This window comes from Pavona decussata, unplaced genomic scaffold (genome assembly GCF_977016875.1).
Source record: "Pavona decussata unplaced genomic scaffold, jaPavDecu1.1 SCAFFOLD_61, whole genome shotgun sequence".
NCBI classification, from domain to species: Eukaryota; Metazoa; Cnidaria; class Anthozoa; order Scleractinia; family Agariciidae; genus Pavona; species Pavona decussata.
In genome coordinates this window covers 1,717,531-1,734,950 of record NW_028145482.1, presented here as the reverse complement: position 1 = coordinate 1,734,950, position 17,420 = coordinate 1,717,531, and the positions used below count along the sequence as shown (strand labels likewise).

At 38.5% G+C, this 17,420-nt stretch overlaps 2 protein-coding genes across 2 annotated transcripts; one reads left to right on the top strand and one right to left on the bottom strand.

Moving 5' to 3' along the window:
* Window positions 1-3,890: 3,890 nt before the first annotated feature.
* LOC146479012 (uncharacterized) lies at window positions 3,891-13,659 on the top strand. The gene is made up of 7 exons (XM_085111272.1): window positions 3,891-4,351; window positions 4,777-5,490; window positions 7,512-7,773; window positions 8,569-8,681; window positions 9,764-9,976; window positions 10,418-10,653; window positions 10,968-13,659. Exons 2-7 carry the CDS (start codon window positions 4,984-4,986, stop codon window positions 11,704-11,706), a joined length of 2,070 nt encoding a protein of 689 aa, XP_084967398.1. The 5' UTR covers window positions 3,891-4,351; window positions 4,777-4,983; the 3' UTR covers window positions 11,707-13,659.
* Window positions 13,660-14,959: 1,300 nt separating this feature from the next.
* Window positions 14,960-17,395, bottom strand: LOC146479011 (adenylate kinase isoenzyme 5-like). Its single transcript, XM_085111309.1, has 2 exons — window positions 17,236-17,395; window positions 14,960-15,472 (listed from the first exon to the last, which is right to left on the bottom strand). Exons 1-2 carry the CDS (start codon window positions 17,317-17,319, stop codon window positions 15,269-15,271), a joined length of 288 nt encoding a protein of 95 aa, XP_084967435.1. The 5' UTR covers window positions 17,320-17,395; the 3' UTR covers window positions 14,960-15,268.
* Window positions 17,396-17,420: the final 25 nt, after the last annotated feature.

The window sequence follows — 17,420 nt, the reverse complement described above, 5'->3', positions numbered from 1 at the left end:
TGCGTTTATGTATCCAGGAGCTAACGTCGCAGGGGCGGCTTTAAAGTTCAGAAAGAATCAAAGGCTCCTGTGAGCCAACTCGTGAATGCGGAAGTGAATAGTGGTAACCGTAAAGCAGTACTCGCATCAAACTACGCTACAAGTAGCTTACAAGGGTTCGTGGACGCCATTAAACAACTACAGTCAATCCACGTCACGCGCGACCGGTATTTTTGAAATTTGAACGGAGTTTTGAATTTTACAAGTCAGCTTTGAACATCTCCAACGAGATTTCAGAGTTCCCGTAGAAGTTTCCCCAGTTTATTAACGGTATAGAGCTATGAATTTGTTTTTACATTACAGCATTAAGTATTTCAAGAATAACAATTGTTTCCCAAGTATTTTGAATCTTTTTTCGATTTCCAGAGAAATGTTCAACATTCCATTCACATGTCGGACATTACAAAGAGAAATTTGAATGTTCATTTCATTTTCGGAAATCTGGTCACGCGTAATTACACACGCACACTGATTCCTTCCGATACGAGAAGCAACGCAAAGGTGGACGTGTGCGTTCTTTTGGTGGTTTTGCGTCGTTGCCAATCGACAAGAAAGCGTCCAGTTTTTCTTCCAAGAACCTCCGTATTTTTTTTCCTCGTGTCGTGCTGTTGCCGAATGAAACTTGATACATGTAAACGACTTTAGTTGCCTAGCACGTGACCTAAATCTTCCTGTTTTCAGTATGGTAATATTCCTTTCTACGTACAAACGACGGCTTCTGTCACGTTTGTAATGTATATCAGAAGCTCTCAATCTTGCTGAAGTTGCTGTTTTGGCTTTATATGTTCGCTATGCCTTTTAGCAAATTTTCAGTGTTTACATTCTGGGCGAATTGCGTCCGCTAGTTGCGAGGACATGGGTTTGTTTACATTGCGCCCAGTTGTCACTTTTCATCAATAAAAATGGAAAAACAGACAAAAAGCTTTCTTAAATAAAAAAATTTATTCAGATAGATCTTTTTATAGGCCTAAGAAGCAAAAGCGTATAATTTTCCCGCGAGGCGACTTGCAAGCGATTTGAAGTCAATTTTGAAGCGAACTTATCCAAGCACGTTTTTCAAACATTTTGCAGAAACTGTTCGGAATACGAAAAATTGGTCTATTAAAATAGTATTTCAGTACAAATTCACAATCAAAGTTGTGATTATTTGTGTGTTGTATTCCTAGAAACACTGGAACATCACCAAGGAACTCCGCGGATTAAAAGTTGATTTCAGATCCGCCCGCTCATCGGGCTAATAAAACCACAAATCGAACAAACGTTTCTTCGCCGTTAATGCTTGATTTCCGCTGTTGAAACTATGGAGCATCCCTTAGAAGTTCCTCTTTCGATTCATCAAGAGGTGTGTTTCCCTTCCGAAAACGCAAAATTGGCTAATTTTGACCAGCGCCATAGTGAATTCCACTACATTACGATCACTCATTCACTGCGCCTGCTTTAAAGTTAACAACCCACCGACCAAGTGTATAACGCTTGTGCAGAACCAGTGTTCTGCTGATTAAAACTATTGTTTTCTGACGTTCTCGTTGACGTCTTCGTCGTCGCTGCTTATGGTCCCTAATAGGGATGTGGAGAATCCGACATTGAACCTGTGGGTAGGGAAATGGAAAACGAATAAGTAACTCAGCAAAATTGGTAGACAATCAATCGACAGTTGCTTGAAGGGGTCTCGTGCTCTAACCTTTCCAGCAGAAATTAACGGTCATTTGCAATGTAGGCTGGATATAGCGATCAGTTTCCGCTACAGTATTCATCCAAGAGAAGCGTGGAGGAGCGCGGGCTCGTTTACTCGAACAGCACCTGATGATGACACGCAATAACTGAAAACGGAATGCTATGGTTTGACCTTAATTCGGCGAGTGTTGATTTAGACCAGTCGGTTTTCGTTAATGTACAGGTAAAATCAGTTACATACTAATTAAAAAACCTCGGAGTTAAATTTAAACTCGGGCTTTTTAAAATGTACGCAAGTTTCAGTTATCGGAGAGTTTTACCGCGAACCACGAACCGCTGGAGGTCACGTGATGAGTCTTTCACGTCACGTTTGAGGTTTTCGACGTACGTTTCAACGTGGAGAGGTAGGTTTTCACGTATGTCATTTACCTGAAAGCTTTTAGCGTATAACTCTTGTTTTATCTCACGTATGATACAAAAATCTCGTGGAACAAGTCTTTATCCGTTAACAGAGGCACAAATTCGGGCGAAATGCTAAATTTGATAAACCCTATTGGATCTTGAAAACAAGTGCCATTCATGGCTTCTGACTCGAAATGGCGGCCATAAATTTGCAAGAAGAACCAAATTGAATTACGTTTGAACGTCGAACCGCAAACGGGTAACTGTAACTGCAATTATTATTATTAACCGCGGTTAGATCGAGGTTCGCGGTAAACTCGGTCTTAAACTCTCGATTGCAAAAGTAAAGCTTTCTAAAAGTAAAGTTTGGTGTTGGGTGATAAATATTTTTCATTTTCGGGTTTGGACTGCCACGTTTACGCCCTTTCTAAATTTATACTGAATAAATTTTACTTTGTCTGTAAAAAGTGAAAAACCCTACTGCATGAACAGCGCAAGTTAAAGAACGACCACTGAACACAATAAAATTAGGACTGAAGACGGTTACCATTCGGAGTTAAAAAAAAAAAATCTTACGATTCTACAAGTTTTGACGCTACCGCAGTGTGATCACTAGCAGTCCATGTTACTCGAAATCAGTATTCCACCAGTAGTGGTCCCACTTGATAAGGACAGTACAGTGATAGTGACGAAAACCCGCCTAGATTACCTGCGGCGCCAAGAAATTGTAAATGTAATTAAAAAAAAAACCTTAAAAAGTTGAAGTTGAAGTCCTTTTTTAAGGAGATTTTGCTGTATGTTTATGTATGTTGACCAAAACTGATCAAATATTTGACAAAGAATTCCCTTTTTACCACGTAATTACTCTTAGAGCTAGCCCGGGGAGCTAGCGCCGGGATGAAAATATGTTGATTTCTTCGAGAATCGGGGAGAATAAACTATAACCAGTTTTTAGCGATTCAGTTCTCCACCACAACTGATACTTAGGAAGAACTTGACAAAATTGGCCAATTTTTCTATATATCCTAGCCAAAATCTTAGACAAAAATGTTTAATACTGTAGTTTTTTTTTTGTACTAGTAGGGTAATTTGTAGCAAAATATTATGTTAACGTTTCCATTGATTCAAATAAGTTTTTTCGCTATACAAAGTTACACTAAAATATAGGTGATACTGACCCTTAACATTTTTGATTCCGAAAAGTAATTACTGTTTTGTCATTGCATTGATTATAATGAGATCACGCATTCCAAGGGCTCGTTGGTCAGCCCAAGGGCTCTGACTGGTGATTCCCAGAACCCAAGTTTGCCATAGTTCCGTTCTGTTCCGCTGGATTAGTTTGGATTGAGTGACCAGTGAAGTGACGCAGAAGGAGGCTACACATGCAATCGATTATGATATCTATGACGTCATATTTTAAAAGAGACTTTGACACTTTGACACTGAGCAATTCGCTTTGCAGTGTGATGTAAACAGGAAATCTGGTGCGTGCTGAAGGACCTTGAGTGCTTCTGTATCGTACGAGGGAAACTGCGATTTGAACTACAGTTTGTTGAAGAGAAAAAAATCTGTTTCGTAAAAAACATTTTTGAGAACTTGTACTGTTCTTGAACCCAAGGTCAACTCTGTGACGCGTTTTTTGCAGTTTTGTTGTATGTTTACCTTCGTCTTGTTTATTTTGTTTTAAATCGTTTTTGTCAAAAGTGGCGTCAAAATTAGTGCGTTCAATGGAGGCACGTGAAAACAGTTTGTCATCCAAATTGTTTTGAATAATTTCGCAACCAATCGATGCGTTTACAAACAATAAGCCGATTTCTCTATTGACGTCAAACAACAAAATGTAATTATTCCTGCTTCAGTCTCGAAAATAACTTAGTTTGATTTCCTCAACTTCCTCCGCTACGGACATTCAATTTGTAGTTTGAAAGATCGAAAAGGTGGTTCGCAGAACTTCAAAGAGCCTCATAAATCAAAGCAGTTCTCCACGGTCTAATTACTACCTATACCTCCTCAGAGGACTCGTTTGTGCTGGGTGGCTGATCACAGATAAAAGTGTCTTTCAACGTCTATTGTTTGATTTTTACGTAAGGCGGCTCGCATGTCAAGTCTGCTTTATATTCAAGATTCTTTCAGCCTAATGACATGTTTCAAGTGCGACGTATATTTCGCATACCTTATCACTGGCGCTTGAGATTAGGCAAGGATTCTTCAAACTGTATCATCGTGTTGTGTTGAGGTTAGTGCTTGAGAGAAACTTTCACATACTTGTTTTTATTCTTTCTGCAAATAACATTGTGCAACAATCTTCTCGAAAGCATTTTCTTGTGGTTGTGTGTAAATTTTATATATTGAACTGCGCATCTTTGAATGCCACACGCTATAACACTATTTTCAAGCTGTAGATAAAGGAAATTTGCTGCAAAATGGAATTATCTACAAATAAGGATTACCGATTGACGCGGTTTATGTAGATTTCCGCAAAAACATGCCTGAAATGGACTTGACAACAGCCAAAGCTGTCTATAATCACTAAAATGGACTCCAAAGACCGGAAATCGACACACACGTCTTGTTGTTAAAATGTTCGCAATATAAATAAAAATGTTGCCGTAAAAACTTTTAAAATTCATTAAATTGAAGTTATTTCATTACATCTTGCAGCTGCTCTGTGAAATCCGTTTCGACGATTGCTGTTTTTTCGCATCTTTGATGAAAGGTTTGGCCGATTTTACACTCAACAAACAACAACAAGTAAAGCATGGAATGACTGATCAAATGTATGTACTTTGATCGCGTCTGGACAAGCTTCGAGACTCGACTGTTAAATTTGCACCACTGGGAAACAGTTAAGTTGTTAATTCGCCTGACATGGCAGATGTAGAACTGGCAAGTGTGGCTAATGGTTCAACGACGAGACAGCGAACAGTGAAAAGCAAGGAAGAATCTAACAACGAGAATACAGCTAATCAACAGTCACTCTTCACGGACAAGGAGTCGTCGACAGAGATCTCGCACGGTACATCTGAGGACCCGAAGGAAGAATCAGTCGATATAAGCTTGATTCAAAATAGAACGTATCTGTTGTCTGCGGGAATTGGGGATACAAATCGGGTTTTTAATCGTTTCAAAGGATGGATCGGTCTAGTGATGTGGATTCTCAATGTGATTATTCACTTTGGACTAGACTTTTACGAGGCCGTGTTTGTGTTCGAGGTATCGTGGGCAACGTGCATTGGAGTGTTTTTAATTACGCTTCTAGCGTGCTGCTATTCAATGATAAAACACTCTGTACCGTGGTTCATCAAAGGGGTGAAAAAGCTCAAGAAAGATGGACACTATCCCAAGACTCTGAAACGTGTTTATCTAATATTCAGGGTAAGTATATGTCGATTGTCGCCCGTATTCTAATACCCTACTGTTTGTATTTCCCGAAATGAGATTGTTTGCGGTTCTTTGATCGGATTCTTTAGTGAACAGTTTATTGGCCCACAACTGTGAGATAATATTAAAGATCAGACCCCTAATGTTTCAATTCTTTGCGCCAAACTGCTGCGATTGCTTATCAATTTTATGATCATTAATATCGAAGTTTTGTCGGGTTAAAACCAGATTAACTAAGATTACTGTCCCATTCGAGGAACATCAAGAAATGCAAATAGAATCACGAATACAGATTAATAGATTAATTTTGTTTCGTGGAATAACTGTATTTATCGCCTTTTCCTCCACCGATGACAATTAGTATTATTGTCGTTAAATATACATGAAACTCAGTAACAAGCCTAGGGGTTCAATTCAGTCTACAACCTACTTATTTTGCGACTTTGGCAACATTAAAAGGACCACGACTTTCATTCATTTCTTGTTTTTATTATTTCCATTTAAAACATTTTTTACTTTAATTTAAAATTGCGTGTAAGAGCTGTAAAAATGACGGTCTTCCCGTTATATATCGGTAGAGAATTATTATAGTGCACGTTTTACATGTATTCTCCGGTATTTTGTCGATTATCACGATCCCCCGTGGTTTCTACCAAGACGAAAATCCAAACTACAAAACGGCATTTAACCTGAATGACCCAATATATTTGAATCTAGTATTTCCACTTCAGTGGTATATCCGATTACAGAAAATTAGCTGGGCTTGAATTCAATCGAATTCAAGGAAATGTAAAACTCAATTCCGTTCCTAATTGTTTAAGGCGATTCTTGATTGGCGTTTTTCAGGAAAATTGATAACACTTATTTTAATGGCGGATCCTTTTTGAAATAGAAAGATACTGATTTTGCGAATTTTACTGATTATTTACAAATAGAAATTCCATTTCAAATGCTCTTTTGTTTTCACGTTGCGTTTCATATGTTTGATTTTGGTATCAAATCGGATTGAAGAACATTCATTAAAAATACGATTGTCATTATTTTACGCTCTATGATTTAATGAAATATGTAAATCCAGAAATGTTTCATAACTTGTATAAAACGAACCATGGTAACTGTGGAACAGCGGTTGTAGAAAGGCATACGGTGTAAGCTGCCCTGGAAAGATAAAACTCAGAAAGTCTAGGATGAAATTAGCGAATCAATCATGAACAAATTTTTTTATATTTATTTCGCTTTGTTGTGAATTCACTTTTGTATTTATTAATAGTTCTAACCAGGAGTTTAGCAGGTTGCTCTCCATGAGTTATAATAGAGATTTAGAATCGCGTTTACGGCAAACGCGCAATTTGCGTTTATGTTTTCTTGAAAAACTTTTAATTTTTTATTAAAATACACAGATGAGGATAGTGCAAAATAATTCTGACCTTTGATGCTACCGCAAAGTTACTCAGTTTTACTGAGAAACTGGAAACAGGTCTGTGATTGACTGATTTCTGCCGTTTTCTGTAAACGTAATTAGAAATTTCTCTTTTATCTTGAACCGTTCCGTCAAACTCTATAGTAAAATTGCCTTTTGATTTTAAAGACTCAAAAAGGTTTTCTTTTTATCATATATCATATTTACAACCGAGTTCTGCTATTCAGCATCATAATTAACCATAATTATGTACACACGTTTAACAACAAAATAAAAAAAAGAACATTCATTCGATCGCTTTTAGGGGTCCCAAGCCATTATCTTGAAAATGAAACCGTTTTTTAATGGGTATACTGACTGAACTTTTTTACTTTATTAAATAAACGACTCAAAAAGACATTTGATACCTTCAATTCATCATCGCCTTTTCTTCAGGTTAAAAAATATCAAAAGAGCAATGTCCGGTCCACTCAGTAAATAAGACTGAGGAAAAACCATTCGGAATTCGTTGACGCTCATTTTCCTATTTGAGGGCTGCTCTTGCTTTAATCTATTCAGCTTATTTATTGTTATATTTCTGTATTTCTTCTGGTAGTTTATGCCGATCGTTGTGGTGATGTTTGCTATGGGCTCGGCCATGGGTCAGTTTGGCTGCTACGCGTATGACGGAGCGCTTAAGCTGAGCTTTTCCAAACTGGCGAATAGAACTGGGGTACAGATCCCTACAGGAATCGATGTACTATTTAACATACTGCGAGCGACGAGCTTGTTCCACATCTTCTACGGTTTTTGTTTGCTGCTTGTGTTTCACCTGAGCTTGATATTCATGATTCAAAGCTCCATGCGTGAATTCAATGGTAAGAGAACTTTAAGTTGTGTCTACATGTAGTTGTTTACTTTAATTTAACTAGTTAAGCATTTATACATGCGCATTCCGATTTCGCTCTCCTCAAACGATTATAACCTTCAGGAATCTTGCAGGACGTGCTTTCTTTCTCGAATGCCGAACGCACACCATTCATTATTTATATAGTTCTGGCAACTAAAAGCATTCTTTTGCCGATTCTATTCAAACAACATCGTGAATATTGTTTGAGGACGTTGTTGTTTTAATGGCTACAGAGCTACGTTATGTTACCGACAGCCCTAAGACAGTCTCGTAGATTGGACCGTGATTTTTACTTTTGAATAAATCTTACCTCTGCATCCCTGATCAAGGTGGGTTTTGCGTTCTAATTAACGAACCCAGGTTAATTGTTTGACCTTCATTAAACCTTCACGACAGAAACACGGGGAGGTAAAGAATTTCTGCAATCTTAACTATGTTTGATTCAAGGAAGTAAAAAATGTACGCACGTCTTGTGCTGTACGTCAGCGAAAAATGCTAAATAGTTGTTGTTTTTTCAGGTCAACCGTGAACACACTGCTTCTTGTTCCTGCAAAACTGTCTGTTAAGCGTTTTGGCATGTGCTGTAGAAAGAATTCATTAGACTTCGAGAAGTGTCTTTCTTCTCCTAATTTCTGTAGCGCGCGCTGGATCCCAATTTGCATAATTTTACCGCCACTTTGCACGAGTGATTTTGAGGAAAAAAGACGACTGCTTGCAGTCTATGATAGTCTTAAACAATGACACTACTTTTGTTCCGTTTTAGATCGAATGGGTAAACTCTTCCGTGAAAATCCAATCCAAGTGGCTTTTCCTGATGCAGTCAATCTGTTTTCTGCTCGCGCCAAGTTTGTTCGTGAAGGCAGCCAAAAGAGCACGGTAAGATAAAAACACTTCAGCGTGGTGCAGTGATGACAGCGTTCGCCTCCCGTCAAGGTGGCCCGGGTTCGATTCCTACGGTTCCCCTGTATTGTGTGGGTTGAGTTTGTTGTTGGTTCTCGTCTTTGCTCCAAGAAGTTTTTCTCCGGGTACTCCGGTTTTCTCCTCCTCTCAAAAACCAACACTTCCAAATTCCAATTCCACCGCACGGACACACATTTTGTTGCCTTGTTGTTTACATACGAGACTAGGGCTTATCTTTGATTTTTGTGCCTTAGAGAATTAAGCTTGGGGTTAGGATCTATGTAACTTGCGCCTGGGCAGATAGACATGCGGTTTGGAAGCCCAAAACGTTGTTAAAGTTTTCATATTGTCGCTATGCGAAAGACCAAAGCCGACCGGTACTACGACATTCCTTTCTTTCGTTTTCAAAATTATGAATTTTTAATTTATTGTTTTTCTTTTACTTTTTAAAGTTCCTTTCAGCTAACGCATTCTGAAAAAATAAATGGTAAAAAATCAGTTCTCGATCCGTGAGTGTACGGTTCTGGTAGATTTTCTAATTGAAACTTTGTACCACTTCATTTTGCTTGAGCAGACTTGTTTGATCTCTCTCTTGCTGCTGATGGCGAGATATTGCCGTTTTCATTTTACCTGTCCGTGGGCCTCCACTTCTACTTGATCTATAAACACGCCAAAAGAGAACTTGGCCAATACCTAGACATCTTGGTCAATAAGCCCCATATATCCTGACCTTACGGGTAGAAATAACCGATATGTTTGTTTGAACAGTTTGTTCTCGACTATGCTTTTGGTAATGGTCCTTGTTTATTTTGTTTGATCTCGGACCTCGAGTTTGTCTCGGCCTTTTAGAGTCAAAATAGCACTGTTTCGAATGGATGTTGACGGTATTTGAAAACCGTCATACAAGATTAAAGCTTAGAATCGATTTTTTTCAAGTAAAACTGCAAAATAGAGAAGAAAAAATTTTTGTGTCGTATACGCTTTAAGCACGTTAAAAAGGACTTGGCTGATATTCCTCTTATTGCGTGGTCAATAACCCATATATATTTTCTCCTCAGGTTGTCCTTACCACTCTACTGGTCGCTTGCAGTACTTCGTTTGTTCTTAATGCCTACAACTTCTTGTTCCTAAAGCGCTTTGCCATTTACGTGTGGTTCGCCATAGCGCCCCTTATATGGGTGGTGTGTCCGCTGACCGGTGCTGCTTGGGTAACCAAGACATATGTGAAGTACAAGCTTGTGGTGGTGAACGCTTGGGTTGATATTGATGAGGTATGTTTCGGACGGTTGGGAACCTTTTACACAAAAAATTCGAAAGAATTTCATTGTGCAAAGCCAGTGATGGAACATAAACTACCACTGGAAAGTACGACCGAAGTAACCAACTGGAATTTTAAAAGATTAAAGTTTCTGTTTGTCTTCATCTGTTTTTAGCTACCCAGCACTCACAACTATGGACAATCAACCAAATGAATGATTTACTTTCCCTTAAACAGATATGAAACCCGTCCTTCTCTCTCTCTTTTAGAACTTTCAACTCTAAAGGAACATGGACACGTTTTTCCTGCAACTTGCTAGATCGTGCAGCTAAATTGCGCGAAAAGTAATCCGCCACCTTGCAACCTGTGCGTTTTTCGTCGAGGCAAGCTGCACGGAAAATTGTTACGTGTTAGAGAGTTTTACGGTAACCCTATATCCTTTGTTTTTGTACAGGAACATCAACTGGAAGCTAATGCGCATGATTATTTGCACCAGACTCACTCGGCCGGTCATTCCAGGTCCCCATCACCTGTGAGAGCCAAGTGGGGCTCGAGTCTTCCACGAAAAGACAAGGAAAAGGGAACACAGGAGAAGACGGGCGATAATGTTGGAGTACAAAATGAAGGTTTTTCAGGAGACGATTCTAAGCCAACTGTCGAAACGGAGAGCAGAAAATCGTCAAACTCGAGGTAATAATTTTATTTCGGTGAAACAATACTTTATCAACTGACTAACTTTGGTCAAGAGTAGACTTAATCAGAAACTAAAAAACGATGTTTTTCTAATTGAAATGTTTACAGAATTTTATTAAAATTGGCATAGAGTATTAAAGAAAGGTGTTAAACCTATAAATGATGTATTATTCAGTAAGTGACACAGGCATACTCGGCCTGAAAAAGGAAATCCGAGTGCTCCTATCAGGAGTCGAACCTAAGACCTTCCGATTACTAGTTCGGATGCCCTACCACTGAGCTAAAGCCTCTAAATTTGCTTCAACTTTCAGGAAAAACAGTGAGATATCTTTACACTTCTCTGTCGACGAAAGAACATCAAAATTCAAAGGAGGATCTTGTCGTGGCTCAACACTTACCAAAACACCCGAGATATTGCTTACAGACTGTGATGAAGTGACTGAAAACGTCGTGCCCTCGCAAACATTGAAACCGGCAACTCTCGAGAGATCTAAAAGCGAATCTTCTCTGACGGATGTCGAAAACGTAGACAGACCGCTTGAACAACAGGAACACGGCTTAACGAGAAGTTCTTCAAGCGAACACGTACCAGATGAAGCGCCTCGCTCTCATGTGGTGAGAATAGACATAGAAGGATCACAGTCCTCTGAGAACCCATCTCAAGTCACCCAAGGTACTCTCGTTTCCGGTAGCACCCAGTCCCCCTCGTTCAGCGAGTCCACGGAATACCATACGAGCTCTGACACAGAACAGTTGAAAGTTCCTTCTCAGGGTGAATCCGCTGGTAATGGAACCGAAAACGACGACTCTCTTCCCAGGGTGAATTTTTTAACTGGCATGGCGAAAACGTTTCACCAGTGGCGAACAAAGGCGAAGAAAAGGAGAAAGTTTAATTACGAAAAGTACATTATCTACCTGGAGAGCATCCTACCTACTGTGGGTTTTTCGATAGGTGGGGTTATCATTACCTTCAATGGCATTTATACTTTTATTGTTGTTTTGACATTTTTAGTCGGGGTCTTTGCTCAAGAAGCATTTTTTGGAAATTGAGAGCTGAAATAAAGGGGAGAGTAAAAAGTTGGGTAATGAGAGATTTATATTCATAAATATTTATACTTCGGGAATGGATACATTTGACGTGAATAAAAAATAATTTTTAAATTAGAGGGGTGGGAAACCTTCGGTGAGAAACGGATTATTTTTATATGGTTAGATTAGGCTATTGTGGGATAGAATTTTGTAGGTTTTATATGATTTTTTTTTTCGCTTACCTATAGTAGAGCCCTTTGCAGTTACATGTCAAATCTAAACTAGGCAACTTAGTACTGTTTTATGCTACTTGTTTGCCCAAAAGGAAACGAAGCGGGCTAAAACAGTGTCGATTGAGGTGGTGCACCTTATACCTGGACCCGGTTGTTCAAAAACCGATTAACGCTAATCCACGATTAAAAATTAACCGAGGTTTTCATCTCGCTCATTAAAACTTTTTTAGAAGTTGATTTTAAGCTAGTGGCAAAAAAAAACGTCTGAGTCAAAACTGAGGAAAATCTTTTTGAAGAGTCTTCATTGATTAGTGATTAAACTCAAATGAAAGTTCACGTTAACCCAGGATTAGCTTAATCGGGCTTTGAACAACTGGGCCCTGGTCTATAGCGTTTTTGTCGTACATCGTGTCTAAAGCTGAGAAAACTAAGCTTTTGAAGTCAATATTTTTGTTATTATTTGTCGCTTCATTGCGTTCTTTGTTAGCTTAGGACTCGGTTTATGGTATATCTGGGGTGGAGCTAACGGCACTTCCATACAAACCCTACACGGGAATGTGCCGTCCAAAGAGATGCAATTTTCCTTGCAAATTCATAAATACGGTATGGGTTTTGACTGTAATTATCATAGGCAGGCCTATAGACAGGAAACACAGGAATGATTTTGGATTTCTCCAATAATTTTGTCAATTTCCCCGACATATTCTGCAGTCCAACCTCGAACATTGTAGAAACAGTTTACCTTTTTTCAACTAACGTGATAAATAGCGAATAGGGAAAGGAAACTGCAAACTTTTTTATGAACAAAATCAGGCGGAACATCCCTATTTATATTTGGGTCGAATTAACCCTCCCCTCCCCCTCCCAGCCTCCAGAATGGCGCACCACCCATAGAATGCTAAGTTGTCATTATTTTGTCAAGTTGTGTTTCAGTAAATTTTCAGTTTTGAGTTTTTAATTGTGTTTATGTTAGTATCAAAAGAGTTTTAGTGGCGACTCCACGCGTCCAGTTAAAGAAATTTACCGGAATATATATCCGTATATGCTATTGTTTACTTTTATAGTTTTATTCTTATAAAAAAGGACTAATTTTACTATGAAATATGTTTAACGGAATACATCAAGTGAGATCTTGTTGATATTTTTATTTATTCTATTACCTTTTGGGATGCGTAAATTGTCTGTCCCTCTTACCCATTACACACAGTTATCCATGGCAGAAGAGATGGTGCTTCTGGCATATTCAACATTAAGTGCTAATTAAAAGGTTCATGTTTTTTTATTAAAATTCTTTGTTTGACGTACTTAGTACTGAGAAACTCTATATTATTTAATATTGATAAATAGCTTTCTTAAAATTAAGCATTTAATTGTTATTGAATATAGTGTATTTAATTGGGAATTTATTGGGGAAAGCGATGCATCAATTCGTATATACCTGCGGGCGTCGGCTCTTTGTATTTGCTTCGAATTCTGATTGGTTCATTACGCTATTTACGTTTGTTGTGATTGGTCAAAGCAATTACTTTGGTTTTGGTTTTACGACACTCAATTGAAAACTACTGTAACAAGCGTATCATGAATAAAGGCTAGCGATAGTAAAAGGGCATTGGTTAATGATAGTTGCTCGGTGGTATACGTCTTAAGCAGTTGAGTACGTGTAACTGGAGGTCAATATTATCTTTGTTTAATTAAACATCGAATATTGGTTTGATAATAAAACAATCTGTACCATATTAAACTGAATGTCGTGGACTTCACTTGAGGATTGCAAAACACAGTTATCGTCCACTTTGTGACTGGAGATTCTTTTCCTGTCACTTGCTTGCCTACCCTAGGTCCTTTTCTCAGCTATATATTTCCAAGTTTAATATCCTTTGTAGACATCTAGTTTTAATCAGTTCTGACGCCAAAATCAACCACAAGAAATTCTGCGATAGCATGGAAACAAATTTGCATCTCTTAATTATATTGCTAGTCAGAAATCCCATTCAAGCAACCATTGTATTATTTGTTAATTTGGATACCGATCCAAATTAACTATTAATTTGGATACCGAAGATATTTTGAAATAATATATTCCTGACGAAATCAGCATTATTTTTTACCCTTAAATAGTACACAATATAATTAATAGGTAATAGGACTACATGCTGTCCAATTTGGAAATAATTGGATTCAAAAAATTCCTCGGACTGCCAAATTGGACTCGGCCTACGGCCTCGTCCAATTTGGTAGTCCGCGGAACTTTTCTCATCCAATTATTTCCAAATTGGACAGCATGTAGTCCTATTACATATACTAATTTGCGCGATCGTAATCGCGATAATATGGAAACTGGGCGTTTTTTAGGCTTTCCAGTGTATTCTGATACCATGCTTTTCGCTGGTGCTGCTGATTATGCCTTTTGAGGTGTTTCTCACTGAAACTTTTGGATTAACAAAAGTTAGGCTAAGCGATACAATAGTACGAAGCCGGGGTGCGCGTGGGCTCATTTAGCGAACAGCGGCTGGTAATCGAGCATAGAAGCCGTCCGAAGAAGGAATTTTGAAAAGGTTTGTGTGTTTCAGGCTACTCTGCCCCTAACGTTTTTACCTTGTGCTACGGCCTAGCATCCTGTCTCTCCTCTGCTACCTGGCCGTTCCTCCAACTGTCCTTTGGGTTAAATATCATGCCTGGGAAAGCGGAGACAGTCAATTTTTTTCCCAGGCTTTCGTCACCCGTCGTTGCCACGCCCTCTCTGGCAATTTCTTTTTGTCAATAAAATTGACGCCGGGGGTATTTACTTTGTCACCGATAAGTATAACCTCCCTTTACGCGAATGTGCTACAGATTAGTCTGAAAAAGAAAAGAACTGAGGATCGTGTTACAGTTGTATTAACCAAGTTTTCACAGTTTCATTTGCTTAGACTGTGATTACAACTTGCAATTGTTCAGTAATGATCCTTTAGTCAAAAGACCTTGTGCTTCACTAGAGACGATGTGGGCGGTGTTATTGTGCGTTTTATCGAAGTGAAAAATTAAAACTTAATACAAACACATCGGCTTGACAATTGCTTTTATTTTCCTTTGATACTGCTAGATTTTCCTCTCAGAGTCCTGATTTTGAATAACAATTGAAAACACATGGTCCTTCTTCAGCATCTCCACAAATCCGCAGCTGCATTCGAAAGTTTTTTATTTTAATTGCCGGTTTCTAAGGGACTGAGTCTCTTGCACATATATCGCTTACTTTATGACCATATCGAGCGGGTTTGCACAATTTACACGGAAACAAAAAATATATTTACAGATAATAAAAGAAATATATAAAAAAATAATACTTGAACGGTCTTCATAGATTTCTCTTTTTAACTGTTTAACGTTGCGTCCACTTCTGTATCGAAAACTTTATCAAACTGTCCCGTTGTCTGTGAGCTCTTGCTGCTTTTGTCCTGCACGTGAAGGAATGAATTCCATCGCAGGTCTTCGTTCTGTTTGGCGATCTCAAGGCATTCCTGGAGAAACACGACAGGGTCTTCTGGGCGGTTATGAACAACAGCGGTCAAAAGGCTCTGAAATGAGAAAGGTATGTGTTATTGTTGTCTTTGCTACCCTTCATCGTAAGGAGACAATCTCTTTAGACTTCGTTGAGGGAGGGAGGAGAGGGAGGGGGGAGGGAAGAGAGTCAGAGGGAAGGGAAGAGAGGGAGGGGAAGCGGGAAGATAAAGAGGTGCGGGAAGCTCTTGGGAAATTTTATTCCAGTTTTGCTGTTTCCGTTTTTGTTATCTATGCACCAAACTAAGCTAGACAATGCCACAGGCTTACCAGCCTCTGTTTGTGTGACCTACCCTTGTAAATGGCTTCGCAGATAATGAAAACGGCCTCAGCTGAAGATCCTATTTAGGTTTTTTTTAAATAAGATACAAATGGAATGAAATCAAGAATATAAACACCATGTTAATTTTTGTTTCTTTTGGTTGATTTGAAGCTTTATTCAATCACACATTAGTCAAATCTCGCTTTGACAGTGTGGCTCAGGCTTTTTTTCATAAACCGACACAACTTCTTATAAAGTCTAAAAGTATACCGTGTCACACAAAGAGAGGATAGTAATCCATCATTGCGATTAGATAAATGTGAGGTAATGCTGGCATGAATACAAAAGCCTACTGTTTACAGAGAAAGCTTAGGAGCTATTTCATAATAAGAGAGGCTTATGAATCCAACACCAGATGGCAGGAACAATCACCACTGGATATTTTATGGATTGATTCCCCCAGGGAATGGTAATATTAAACAGGAAAAGTGCATCAACTTTAATACCACACGCAAACATATTGAAAATTAAGGACAACCAGCATTACCATACTCCATGAAAAACCGACTAATTAGTGAGTAATATAAGCTTGGCTTAGAATTAGCTAGTGTTCCTGTAATAAAATTTTTACATTCTCACTCACTCACTTTGCCTCTGTTTCAGCCGTATCAAAGAGCGCAGATATCAGACTTTTTTTTTAAAGGAAATCGTAATAGATAAGCGATAAAATTGTTTTCAACATTTCAATAATCTTTCATAAAAGGTTTACTTAATTCTTTTTGTCAACAGTCAATACAAGTTCAGCTACGCATAAATTATAGCGCGTAACTAGGGAACAAGATCCGTGCGCTGCATAAATTTTCAGTTTTCATTGAATAGTTACCTTCAAACCAAAGTCTGCTGAGACTATCTGTATTCTTTTATACGAGAAATCAACTATGGATAATACTGTCAGTAAAATACTGTTTTACGATGCGCTTTTTGTCATAAAATTGATTTCTGGTGATCTTTATCGCCATTTGGTACATGACATTAATACGTAACTATGAAGGAATCATGAAAATCTGACTTCTCATCACAAGAATTAAATGAGCAGTGGTCTGTGATCACACACTTACTTTGATTGTCAAAGGTTCCAGATGTAGTTAGAGTTATTGCGAAGGAGTTGTATACTCATTACTAAGGATACCGCAATGCCGCTATTGTTGTGTGTTGCCGCGATCGAATCGAATTTATAAATGATTTACAGTTATTTAACATCGATCACCACTGGAAATGCCGGGTAAACAAAACTTTATAGCTACAACGCAACTAAAAACAAACACACTCAAACAAACCTTGCGTTCAATATCGATAAATATTGGTCTTTTTCAACACCATCACAGTCGCAAGTACCATATCATAACAATTTCACCGGCTTCAATCAAATACTGCAGCTGACGTTTGACGTTGTTCGGAGCTTCGATCAAAAATAAAATCGTTTCTAGACGTCAGCCGATGGGAATGAAAATTACTAACCTCAAACAGTTGGAAAACATTCTTCTTAGCCATGTAAGCTTTCGCTTCCTCGATATCTTCGGCGTAGTCGAGATTGGATGCCATATTTTAGTATCGTGTCTCTGATGTCAGTGTCGAGAAAGCCGAACCATTAGTGTTGCGTGACAGTTGTTGCCCAACACAATCACGCAATCTGTAGCCCGCAA

Coding starts and splice junctions, on each gene's coding strand:
- LOC146479012 (XM_085111272.1), top strand. CDS start 4,984: ATGGCAGATGTAGAACTGGCAAGTGTGGCTAATGGTTCAACGACGAGA. Junction 7,774..8,568: donor CTCCATGCGTGAATTCAATG/GTAAGAGAACTT, acceptor GTTCCGTTTTAG/ATCGAATGGGTAAACTCTTC. Junction 8,682..9,763: donor AAGGCAGCCAAAAGAGCACG/GTAAGATAAAAA, acceptor TTTTCTCCTCAG/GTTGTCCTTACCACTCTACT.
- LOC146479011 (XM_085111309.1), bottom strand. CDS start 17,319: ATGGCATCCAATCTCGACTACGCCGAAGATATCGAGGAAGCGAAAGCT. Junction 15,473..17,235: donor ATGTTTTCCAACTGTTTGAG/GTTAGTAATTTT, acceptor TTCTCATTTCAG/AGCCTTTTGACCGCTGTTGT.